Source organism: Coffea arabica, chromosome 1e, assembly GCF_036785885.1.
Source record: "Coffea arabica cultivar ET-39 chromosome 1e, Coffea Arabica ET-39 HiFi, whole genome shotgun sequence".
NCBI lineage: Eukaryota > Viridiplantae > Streptophyta > Magnoliopsida > Gentianales > Rubiaceae > Coffea > Coffea arabica.
The window spans coordinates 40,925,147-40,937,789 of record NC_092311.1 but is presented as its reverse complement, the minus strand read 5'-3'; the positions used below and the strand labels follow the sequence as shown (position 1 = coordinate 40,937,789).

General features: G+C 32.9%; 1 protein-coding gene across 10 annotated transcripts; it reads right to left on the bottom strand.

Moving 5' to 3' along the window:
- Positions 1 to 141: 141 nt before the first annotated feature.
- LOC113704367 (uncharacterized) lies at positions 142 to 4,636 on the bottom strand. Of its 10 annotated transcripts, none has more exons than XM_072056038.1 (9): positions 4,342 to 4,627; positions 3,962 to 4,013; positions 3,772 to 3,845; positions 3,023 to 3,095; positions 2,774 to 2,867; positions 2,550 to 2,663; positions 2,401 to 2,458; positions 1,498 to 2,007; positions 142 to 871 (listed from the first exon to the last, which is right to left on the bottom strand). In XM_072056038.1, the coding sequence occupies exons 1-8, from the start codon at positions 4,372 to 4,374 to the stop codon at positions 1,540 to 1,542; spliced, it is 966 nt and encodes a 321-aa protein (XP_071912139.1). In that variant the 5' UTR covers positions 4,375 to 4,627; the 3' UTR covers positions 142 to 871; positions 1,498 to 1,539. The 10 variants fall into 10 exon arrangements, with proteins under 10 accessions (XP_071912139.1, XP_071912136.1, XP_071912143.1 ...); XM_072056035.1 differs by having other exon boundaries at positions 142 to 780; XM_072056042.1 differs by lacking the exon at positions 142 to 871 and adding an exon at positions 888 to 912 and having other exon boundaries at positions 4,342 to 4,628.
- Between the last annotated feature and the right edge of the window lie 8,007 nt (positions 4,637 to 12,643).

Below are 12,643 nucleotides of genomic sequence, written 5' to 3'. Positions count from 1 at the left end.
GTTTTCCCTCTCGCCCTTAACACCTGTATTTGTAGTTTGATGATTAAAGGAGAATCACTTCTTGCGTATTGACTCGTGTAAACAGAATTTGGAAAAACAGCCACAAGCCAAACATATTCTACTACGTTCGTGCAAGCTGTATTTGGGGGAAAGCTGTTTGTATCGATTAAAACATGAAGTATAATTGCAGTGACTGCAAGTTGGTTTGCTGTTTGAAGTCAGTAACAAGTTTTTGTTTGCTGTGTCACCTTGAATCCTTCCTCATCGAAGGATTATAAATCCATATTCAATCTGAGACTTAATTTACAAATACAGGGATCAATGAAGCCCAACAAATGCTATTTCTCTAATTCTGTCTGTAGTAGTAGGAAGAACAATGTGAAACTCAAGGCAACAACTTTCTTCTGCACCATTTATAACCCGTCAGGTTAAAGCACTTCGAAAAGCATCAGTTCAGGGGGCATTTCAAACAAGAAAATGCAATTTCCTATCAGTGTAATTCCATCACATGCACGTCCAGATGAAGTGCTACTGTTGAGGTCCTTGAATTTAGTTGAAAGCGATCTATCTTCGCTTGTCCGCTGGGTTCTAATTTCGCTTGTTCTTTGGGTTCCAACTTCAACCAAACCAGGTTGCCAAAGCGTCTTCCAAATGCAGTCTTGCAACTCAACCAATACTCACCCTCTGTGAAAATCTGCAATACAATTGATCCTTGGTGTGATATAAGTGAAACCAAACTTGTCAGGTCACGTTGTCCATTCTCTCTCGTGCTCATCTTGCCTGTGTCATGTAAATCATACAGCACAGGTACAGCTCAACTTCCACAGAAGAAAGCAAATTCGTCTTAGCTAGTATGGACGAATTAAACCACCTGCTAAACTAATATTGTCAAGCTGCTTCGTGCATCAACCCCTGAATGGCAGGAAAATCCATACTTGCAGTCTAACTAATTTAGTGAAATATAACTTGCTTTAAATCTCCAAGGAATGAAAGTTATAAATTATACTACTAGCACACCAGGCATTTCCTGACACTTTAGTAGTTTCCAAATCGTAAGCAATAGAAGCAAAAGCAAAATGGTATCACAGTGTTGATGACGAAATATGCATCGCCATTTGAAATTGAAAAATATTTAACGGAGGCCCAGCTTATACAAATATAAAATTGACATCCAAGGCAAATATTTTTATGGTTGAATCGATGGTTATCAACTATCATGTACTCAAAGGAGCTACAAATCTTAAATCTTAGGCAAGATAATTACAGAGAACCTAGGATACTAAGAAAAACTTGACAAAGTTAGATTGGTAGTAGCTGTTAGAGAGCACAACTACAAATAAAAATACAAAAGCCTAAGAAAGACAACCTCATTTCCTAATTCCTAACATGTCTAAAATACTTAACTAAGTTGTACCAGTCACCATGATTTTCTAATGCCAAATAAGATTTTCCATCTATGTCATGTGAACACTACCCAATGTCAAGGATAACAACTACCTGCTACTCCATGTTGACTATCAAAAGCAGGACAGCAGCAAGTTATCCCTCTTCATCATAATCTTCCTCTTCTTCCTCTATCCTCTGATTCAGTTTAGCAAGTTGAACAGGATCAATAGCCATCGATTCCATGTCAGCAAGGGACCAACCAGGGTACTCTTCAGGCCTCACCTCCATAGGAGGCTTTGCCGATGAGGTAGAAGGGGTTCCAGCTGGTATGGCTGCGGAATCTGCATTTTCATTCAGGTCCACATTAAGATCAAAATTTCGAACTGGTGCCTCGGCATTTTGCGCAACCAAAGAGATTTTCGTATCATCTGGATTTGCTCCATTATCCATTCTTTTGATATTTATACTTTTCTTGTCACCATTTTGTAGCGAAATGTCTAGGTCGTCTTCATACTTTTCATGCTGAGAAATTGATTCTTTCTCCAAAGTCCGATTAGCTCTACCACGACCTCTCCCTCTTCCTCTTCCCCTTCCTCTCCCACTGGTGTGGCCAGTCTCGGACTGCAGTCAAGAATATTTACCAATTAGGGAAAACAGGCATCAAATGTCATTACTCAAAGCTCCTAACTTCTTGTCAATCTTTTTTCTTCCTTCCCATTTTGTTTTAATAGGCACATTAAAAGCTACAAAACAGGATTAAAATTTCACGTTTTATATAGACTTAAAGTTGCAGAAAAATAAAGAATATTAAGTCTTAATGGAAAAGCTAGGAGATGCATCTTATTGCAGTGAGTACCAAACTGTGCACCCCTTATGCTTTTAGGGAATAGTATCAAAGTCACATCACTTATTGAGTACAACAACTCAAGAATCCCAAACATTTAGCATATCGTGAAACATTAGAGAAACCAAATAAAGAAACTGGATCAACAGATGCATGAAATATAAGCTCACCACGTGGCTCTTCTTGGCTTCATTGTCACTGTCGTTCCCTTCATCTTCAATAGCCTTCCTGCATGACAAAAGGTATTAGCACACAGCCCAAAACTTCGCATGTTAAAAATTTGCTTAATGAGAAACCAAACTACTAAAACCTCAAGTACCTTTTTCTAGCGGAAGATCCCTCAGCAGCAGCTTCTGAACCACCTAGGTCTGGTACCCTACTCACAATATCTCTCAGAAAGTCAAACACATTAAAGCTCTGCACACATTGTTTCCTACAAGTTAATTATGAAGTGTTATTATAAGAGGAACAGTTGCCAAAAAGTGCTTAACAGACCAGTGTCCTATAAATAAACTAAAACACAAGATACAGAAGAAAGCTTACAAGTGCAAAGAGTTAACTGTTTTTGCACCCCTCTTAAGAGTGATCTCATACGTTCGGTCACAAAGATCTTGCAGAAACAACTCCAAAGATTTAGCTGCCAATTAAAAATTTTAATTTACATAAAAACCAATACCATATAAAGGAAAAGCAAAATAAAAAATAACAAACAAAAAATACAAATCTAAATCATACAAAGAAAGAGACACCCTTTTGGGGGGAGGGGGGGGATATTCTCCCTTAACTACTTACACACTAGAAGAGGTACAGCCATAGCAATCTTCCCTACATCTTCATCAGCTTGCATAATTTTCTTGATCCTAGCCTGTGAAAGGAACAAGACAGTTAGATGCCATGTTCAGGAAAGGGCAAATTCAGTATGCAAACAATCTATATGTAACTCAAAAGTCTGTTGTACGGCAAATAAACAATCTGTTCTTAAGATTACCAAAGTTTGCAACAGTGAAGATTGAATACAAAAAATCCTAGTTCAAAAAGAGAATTTATAAGCAGATGGTACTCCAAAAATACACTACTTTACTTAAACCTCGCAATAACCTCTGGCCTGTTCCTAGGCGTCATAGGAAAGAAAGGCAGAAATAAAAAATAGATTATTCCCTGAGAGCTTGTCCAATACCACCAGTACCAGAAATGAATCTCCTTCGCCTCCGAGATACTTCTATGCCAGCCGAGAATTACGAATCCGCTATGAAAGAAGCGGCAGACAGACTAATTTGGACGGTATTCCCTAATGATTAGCTTTAGGAGATTAAGGTCAGCCACTGTATTTAGGTTTCCTTATCTCAACAGCCATGAAGATCACATACCGTTTCTCCTTTAAAGTTACCAAACATGCACCAAAAAGTTGAAACAACCAAGATTGGAGAGAAAAGCCCTAGTTAAAAAATATCTTCAAAGCAACTGGGTGGTAAAGTACATTCCTTTACCTTAAACCCTAAAGTACATTCCTTTACCTTAAACCCTAAAGTACATTCCTTTACCTTAAACCCTAACCTCTGGCAGCCACTATACTTGGGTAATCCTATCTCAACAGCTCCGAAGATCAAACACCAACCTATCAAAATCATAACCACAAGAGTACAACTCATATTTAAGCATATCTAAACTCGAAAAACAAAATTGCTTCTCCAAATTCAGCTTTGCGATACCTCTGAGCATACCTTACTTTACCTGCTAAAGCTTTCAACTTGCAAAAACAATAATCCCTCCATTCACCAGCTCCCTAAACCTACCCCAAAAACCAGAAGGGGCTCTCATAATTTACTTTCAAAACATACGCAAAAGGAAAAACCGCCAGAACAAAAGAAAATTGCACAACAATTCATGGTTAAACTTACTACCAAGCTGCCTAAAATCCGGAAAACAAAAAGTATTCAAAGCTTCCACTTAGCTCTAATGCAAAACTTAGCCCTAATTGCTCTATTTCTCAACAAATTTAACAAATTCAAAACTAGAACAAACAAAAGGAAAAACTTAAGAACAAGAAAAAAAACCCCATAAAAAAATCTACCAAAATAGACACCAAAAAGCATACTGAAAAGAAAACTTACGGCTGGGAAACGAGTGTCGAGCTTCTTCCTCATGGCTTCTTCAAAAATCTAGAATTTTTGCGGCCCCCACAACCACAAATCGAAGTTTATCAGTTTCTGTTCCTTCTTATCTACATATAATTCCGTTTCCTGAAGGACTCTGTTTCGAGGTTTATACCTACAGCAAGAAGCCTTTTGGGAAGAAGAATTTGATTGGTTTTTTTTTATATTTTTTTTAACCCCAACTCTTTTGACTTAGCGAAATTGATTTTTTCTTTTTTTTTTTGGGTATTGCTTAAAATAGTAAAGACAAATAAATAAATGAAAAGGGAAACAAAAGTCAGTCAGGGGGTTTCACAGATTCGATTTTATCGGAAAAACCCCTATTCTTGATGTCATCAGAAGTCAGTCCTCCTCTTTTTATTTATACTTTCTAGGCTCTTGTTTTTATCTTTTCCTTGATCTTTAATGAGTTAATTACAATTACATCCCTAGAGTTTCAAGTAATTACAAAGTAGTACTGGTATAAACTTGTTTTGGAACCTTTTTTTTTTAATTTCAAATTTCATGTTTTAATGTTATTTCATTCTTTGTGATTTAATTGCAACTAACTTCTTGTGAACACTCTGTGTGTGTGTGTGTGTGTTTTTGAACACTAATTACACTTAGTGTAATGACGTGATGATGATTGTGTAGAAATCAGTTAATTCACAGTTAACTTTTGTCAATAATAATGATTATCGATATATTATAAACAAATTGAGAAAATTTTCAAGGATGGTAATAGAAAATTATAATTATGCCAAAAGCATATTAGAATATAGGTGTTGGATCAAGTAAATAATTACAATTAATATTTGGGTAGGATTTTTATAACATGATATGTAAAAACTTTAGGAACATGAATAGCACAAAACACAATTTAAATAGAAAATTTTCATACTTATGATAAATGTTACAGCAAATCGATGTAATTTGTCAATTTTTCTTACTATGTTACGGAATATACCGATATTGTCTTCCCTTTTTTTTTTTTCCTTTTGTGAGATTTAAAAAGTGAGGAAGGAGAAAGGGGATTGGAACTCAATGAGCTCTAAGGTCTCAACCTTAACCATTAATACTGATATTATTGTTCTTTGATAGTTTTTTTCTTTTTCTCAATACTTTAAATTGGAATGTCATAGTAGTAATTTTCCATATTTAAAGGAAAAGTAAATAGTAGAATATTTGGTCTTAGTATGCTTGCTAAGATTCTAGGTCTATAACATGGTTCTTATCAGTCACAAAATATGTAACAAGTGGGTACTTCCTCACAGATTTGGAGACTTTGAAGTGGTACATGGATACCATTATTTTTGCCTAAGCATCCGCCTCCTTGCGCAGTTTCACATCTTTAACAAAAGACTTAATCCCAAAAAAGTCCATTATAGTATTACTTTAGTAGCAAATTGCCTCCTGTCTTCAAGAAAATACAAATTGTCTCCTCTAAATTATGAAAGACAATCATGTTTATACACACACATACACACGCACGCACATATATATATGTGTGTATATACATATGTATATATGCATATATATATACATATGTATATACATATACATAGGATCTGTGTGTATCTATACATATGTATACATAGGATCTGGAGTAGAGGATCTGTGTATATATATACATATGTATATACATATACATAGGATCTGTGTGTATCTATACATATGTATACATAGGATCTGGAGTAGAGGATCTGTGTATATATATACATATGTATATACATATATATATACACATACACATATATAATATATACAATATATATACACATATGTGTATATATATATTTATATATATATTTCTTTGACATTTTAACATTTTGGCTCTCAAATTATGTTTTTCTTTTTCATTTTACGGAGAAATGTTAATTCAACAAAGATAAAAAGTCTCATGAATGATTAAATTAGACACCAAAAAGTTAATTGTTTTTTTTTTGTTTCAAAAATAGGTTTATAGTTTTAATCTTAACAAAATCTGTCTCTTGCTTCCTCATACTCAAAACTCAAGAAAATCCGTGAAAATTCTACCGATAGAAAGAAAACTCAACATTTTAATTGGGAAATGTTTCTTTTAGTTTTTCCTTTTCTTCTTCTCGAAAAAATATATAAGTTGTTTTTGGCGTCTAGCCTTTATTATTCATGAAACTTGACTCCTATTAATATAACAATTCTCCATAAAACAAAACAAAACAAAAAAATTGGAGCCAAAATGCTAAATTTGGTATATAAAATTGGTTCTTTGGTGCCCAGAGGAAGAATTTGTTGCTGCTAGTTGTTGCCGAAACTGATAGGCTTGATGGCACTTTGTTTTGCTTTTGTTGATGTAGTTGAACCTTCATTATTTTGTTTTACTTTTATTAAGTTGCCATTGACTTGTTGAGTGAGTACTTTGTACTCATTACCAAATGACATGTGACCGAGCAATTTTGTTAATGGCTAGAAATGCAATTCACAATTTGTATTCATGGTTTTAGTTCATTTTACTATGTTTTGTATTAAAATTCAGTTTGGTTGGTAAGTGGGATTGTCAAAATTAAGACAAAACTCTGCCGAAACTTTCCCAAACCTTAACACGATATAAAGTTATATCACATAGCATATAAATTATGACGTCAAACAACAAGAATAAACAGCTGCATCTAATAGCTAGTTTGGGAGGAAGGAAATGGATAGAAAAGAAAGGTTTTGAAAGGATTATAAATTTTTTCCATCTTTTGAGAGCAAAAGTGGGAAGGAAAAGAAAGGATTTGGAAAGACTTCACTTCCCTTTGTATATTGGAAAACTTTGGGCGGAAAAGGAAGGAAGGCCTGGTGCTTTAAATGAATTTTTCAATATGATAATATTGCCCTCAAAATCATGATACAAAAATTTTTAATTTCCGATGAGTCCCTTAACTTACTTAATTCATATTTGTTTACAAAAAGGGCAAATTTGTAAAGTAACTTATTTGAGTATCTTTTCTTTTCAATTGTTTTCAACTCCCAAACAAAAGAAAACTATTTACCTTCCGTTCTTTTTTAAAACTCCCAAACAACTTAGGTAGAAACTTGGATCCTTTCTCATCCTTTCTTTTCTTTTCTAACTTCTCCTTTCTCTTCTTTTCTTTTCTATTCTAAACTACCAAACTAGCTATAAAAGGCTATTTTTTTCCAGCAAACAGACCATTTTTAAAGTAACATTTTTGAGTCCCAGTACCACATGCCTTCTTCTTGCATTGTCAATCGACATTGCCAGTAATAAGATGTAACAACCTACCAATGCCAGTAGCAAGATTTTGGTCTTTCTTTTTGTTAATTTTTAAATTTCTATCTTCGTTTCCCTATTGTCTCCCTCAACTTTCCTTAGTTCCCTTAACAATTAGGCAATCGTGTTCTTAGCATACTCAGCTGGCATAGATAGATCATACCATAAAAAGAAGTTGCAAGTATGAGATGTCTACATTCAAAATTAGTACATCATTAGTAATAAAAAATAAATACAGCCCAATTACAAAAATTTAAACATTTGGCGAGTCGCATTACACCATAATTTTTACATCCATGGAACCTTTTTGATGGATTTGTTGCAGTCTAAGAAGACACTATTTTGCACGTTCTTCACAACAGCACTTCACAATTTCTTTCTATTGTAGTATTCATCCTTTCCTCAACTGAATCCTCTAACATGCAAGCTTCCATATGTCTAGCTCGATTTGTAGCTAAGGTTAACGACCCCATATCCAAATTTCTCCATTTGTTGTGCATTTCAAAGGAAGAATTTGAAGGCGTTTAGTTGGAACCCGCAATTAGGGGTAGTTGGAAGAACCCAAATTTCTTTCTCTATTCTTCCACTGCCTTTTCTCCATTGGTGTTTTTATTTGGTCACTTGTTTTGTTTCCCATACAAGAACCTATTTTCTTCCTCCAAACTACCCCTGACTTGTTGCTGATAAAGATTTTAGCTAAAAGACTTAATTCATGTGATAAAAACTTTTAGGGACCAAATCGGTGTTAGCGAAAAAGTTTCAGGACTAAATTGGTGATTTTCCCTACTTATTTCTTTCACAGTTTTAACCTTTTCACACTAAAAAATTAAATTGGTATACCAAATTTAATCTTTTGGCTCCAAATTTTTTTTTTAAAATTTTGTGGAGAATTGTTATATCAATAAGGATAAAGTCTCATGAATGAATTAAGCTAGTTACCAAAACTCTGGTTTTTTTTTTGTTAAATAAAAAGCTTATAGTTTTAATCTTAATAAAATTTGTCTCTTGCTTCCTCATACTCAAAACTCAAGGAAAATCATGAAATTTTGATCAATAGAAATAAAACACAACATTTTAATTGGGAAATGTTGCTTTACTTTTTCCTTTTTCCCTTTTCTTCTTCTCAAAAAAAATATAAGTTGCATTTGGCATCTAGCTTTATTATTCACGAGACTTTGCTCCTATTAAAATAACAATTCTTTGTAAAACAAAAAAAATACATAATTTTGGAGCCAAAATGTTAAATTTGGTATGTAAATTTGGTTTTTTGGTGCCAAAAGATTAAAATTGTCAAAGAAATGATTATATAAGGATATGATTGTCTTTTCATAATTTAGAGAGGCAATTGTGTGTTTCATGAACACGGAAGCCAATTTGCAACTGAAGTAACCTTAGAGGGAGGCATTTTGGGATTAAGCCTTAACAAATTAAGTGTTTCTTGTCCACCGAACACAATAATAGTATATTTCCCATTTGGAGTGTTGTAATTTATTTGCTTTTTAATTTTTCTGCTTAAAGTAGTATAACCAATATTTTTTGTGTCTAATCTTTCTCATTATTAAGGGAAAATCGTCCAAAACATCCCTCACATTTTGTAAAATAACTTTTTTCGCCCCTCACTTTTAAAAGTATAATTTTATGTCCCTTACATATTCACATCGATCAAATTTAGTCCCTAACTAGGTTTCCGATCATTTTTTGGCCGAAATCCATCATGTGCAAGGCACGTGATCATTTTTGAAGGGTAAATTTGTCAAATTATATTTTACATAATCTGATCTATAGTCCTCCACATTTTATAAAATACTCCCTCCGTCCCATTTTGATAGTCCTATTTCTTTTTTCACACAGTTTAAGAAAAAGTAGTTAACTTTGTTGGAAAAGTAAATTTAGATTGCTATTTTCCTAAAATACCCTCACATTAAATATGGTACAATTTTATGGGAACTTGAATTGATGATACAAAAAGGATCAACTCTCATTAAATGGGGTAGGTTTATAGTAACAACTACTTATATTGAATAAGGGTATTTTAGAAAAATTAAAATACAACTACATTCTTCAATTGGAAAGTGGACTACAATTTGGGACAGATGAAAAAGGAATACAGGACTATCAAAGTGGAACGGAGGGAGTAAATTTTTTCGTCCCTCACATTTTATAAAATGATTTTTTTCATCCCTCACATTTCACAAAATGAATTTCTCCATCCCTCACATTTTAAAAAATGAATTTTTCATTTCTCACTAATTATGTGTGTGAATACATTTTTTTAAACACATGTATATGTCTATTTGTTTTTGCTTAATAATAATAGTATAAACACGTGTATGTAATTGGGCCCAACTTGTGGGCTATCTTCTCTTTTTGTATGATTATGACTAATATTTACCAATAGAACCTTAATTTGTATATTCTTATTGTATTTTGACCGAAAATAGCTTTATTGGCCAACTTGACAATGAATGCAAGATTTTTCACTAGCTAATACCTGATGAAATCAAATGATCACGTATAATATATGGTATTTGTATTGTTAAGTGAAATCAAATAGACACATACATATATTTATGTTATTCGTATTATTAAGCAAAATCAAATAGACATATACATGTGTTTAAACAAAATGTATTCACACACATTTTTTTTTAGGGTTTCCCCACACACATAATTAGTGAGGGATGGAAATATTCATTTTTTGAAATGTGAGGGATGGAGAAATTCATTTTGTGAAATGTGAGGGATGAAAAAATCATTTTATAAAATGTGAGGGATGAAAAAATTTATTTTATAAAATGTTGAGGACTATAGATTAGATTATGTAAAATATAATTTAACAAATTGACCCTTCAAAAATGATCACCTGTCTTGCACGTGATGGATTCTGGCCAAAAAATGATCGGAAACCTAGTTAGGGATTAAATTTGACCGATGTGAATATGTAAGGGACATAAAATTACACTTTTAAAAGTGAATGATGAAAAAAATCATTTTACAAAAGGTGAGGGACGTTTTGGACGATTTTCCCTATTATTAACATAGGGACCTTTTCTCGTTTTAGTGCTCTACTTCTGCATCTCCTCTTGTAAAAAGTAACGATAATAACAATATTTAGTGTTCCAAGACATTGAAAGCATTGATTTAAATGTTAAAAACCTTTGTACCCTTTCACTTTGGTGGCATACCAAAAATATATGTAAAAATTAGGCTTTTCAAGACCTTCAAGGATTCAATTAAGTGTAAAAATCCTATTTAATATTTAATAATAATAATGTAGCAGCCTAGAAGGTGTAATTAGCTACTTATATTCACTTCTCATATTCTTTCACCAAATATAAATGAAAAAAAAATTACTTTACATGTGAATTTAAAATGTGTTTACTCATTAAGAAATTCGTACTTAAAAAAACCTCCAAATAAATACCTATTAATTAATGTTATCAAACCACCATATTAATCCTATATTACACAAAATGCCTATTCCAACTTCACAAGTGAATGCTCATGCAACAAAACTTGCTACTCCGGGTCTGTTTGCTTCAATGTAAAACGTTTTTTGGAAAATGTTTTCCAAAATTTTCGCTGTTTGGATACCATCTAAATTGAAAAAAATAATTTCTTATAGAAAATCACTTCGACCAAGATATGGAAAATAACTTCCTTATCTATCACACTGAAGTTATTTTCCTTCCTAAAATTGCGGCTTCTTCTTTTCACATCCTTGACAAAAAAATTTGAGATGTCTAAAGCATCAAAGGCCGTCGGCAATCAATCCCCTCTTTGTTGGCGGCAACTTCATCGAAATACAATTATCATCTTTAAAAAAAAAAAAAAGCAACATCAACTATTCACCCCACTCTGAAAGCGGCATCTCATCCCAATTCGAGCAGCAGCATCTCCAACGACGGTGAAGATTCCTTAAGTATTTAAAGAGAGGTATGATGGTCTCTTATTAGGTTTTTTTCCTCCCTTTTCCTTTGAAAAAATTGTCTATAGTTATCTTCTTCTTTTTTTTTTTGAAGAAATAGATTTGGGAAAAATTGTTAATGCAACATGTTGCCTAGACTAATTTTATACAAAGATTCAGGATATTAGTCTAAAAAGGTGTTTACACTTCTTTTGTTTTTTAGTTTTTCTTTTCTAGAAATCATGAAAGCCCTAGTAATCTATAGATATGGTGAAGGTTTTGTTATCATGCAATTAAATTAGTTGTAACATATATGAACTCCAAATACTATCAATATTTCGGGTTTAATTCATTTGTTTCGACATGAGGGTTTATTAGTTCCTAACAATTGAAATGAGTGGGAATTTTTGGATAATACCTAAAAACTAGTTGGGATTCATGTCGTTGCTGTACAATTTAGATACAATGGTTGGGTCGACAAGTTAAAGAATTTAGAAATAGCAGATTTTCTTTTTGTCCTCCCTTCCTTGGCAAAAGTGACATTTGGTTAAAAGGAAATTCAATAAGGTTTTGAAGTCCCAACAAATGTCTCATTTTCAGTAAGCATATAGCAATCTATATCCAAGTCTAGTTGCATGTCTGCCCTACGGGTTGTTTGAAAATTGTTCTATTTTCCTAATCCTATCCCAGTGAATATAAGTCAATCCATGTTTGACTTGATCTTTTTCTCCCTTTCCAACAATGAATTTGCTGTCTATTGTATGAAATTTAATTTTTATGGTGCATTCAATCTGGATTAGAGCTGCTAGTTGCTTATCTAAGAATTACATAGCTTCATCAATGAAGTATTGGTTAATCTTGTGAAATTTTTGCAAAGTTGGTGAAATTTGTCAACAATCTTGCATTTTTGACAAATGCATTTTGCATTCATTTTACCTCTCCTTTTCTTTTCCTATCATGCAATTTAATCACAAATGTCTCAACATTATCATCATCAAATAATCATTATTTTCATCATAAGAGTAGTTAGAAAATATCTCATTATTTCCAATAAATAAAAATACCATTTGAGCCATTTCATCTTCTTTTTCAACTTTACTTTCTGAATTGCAATCGTTCCA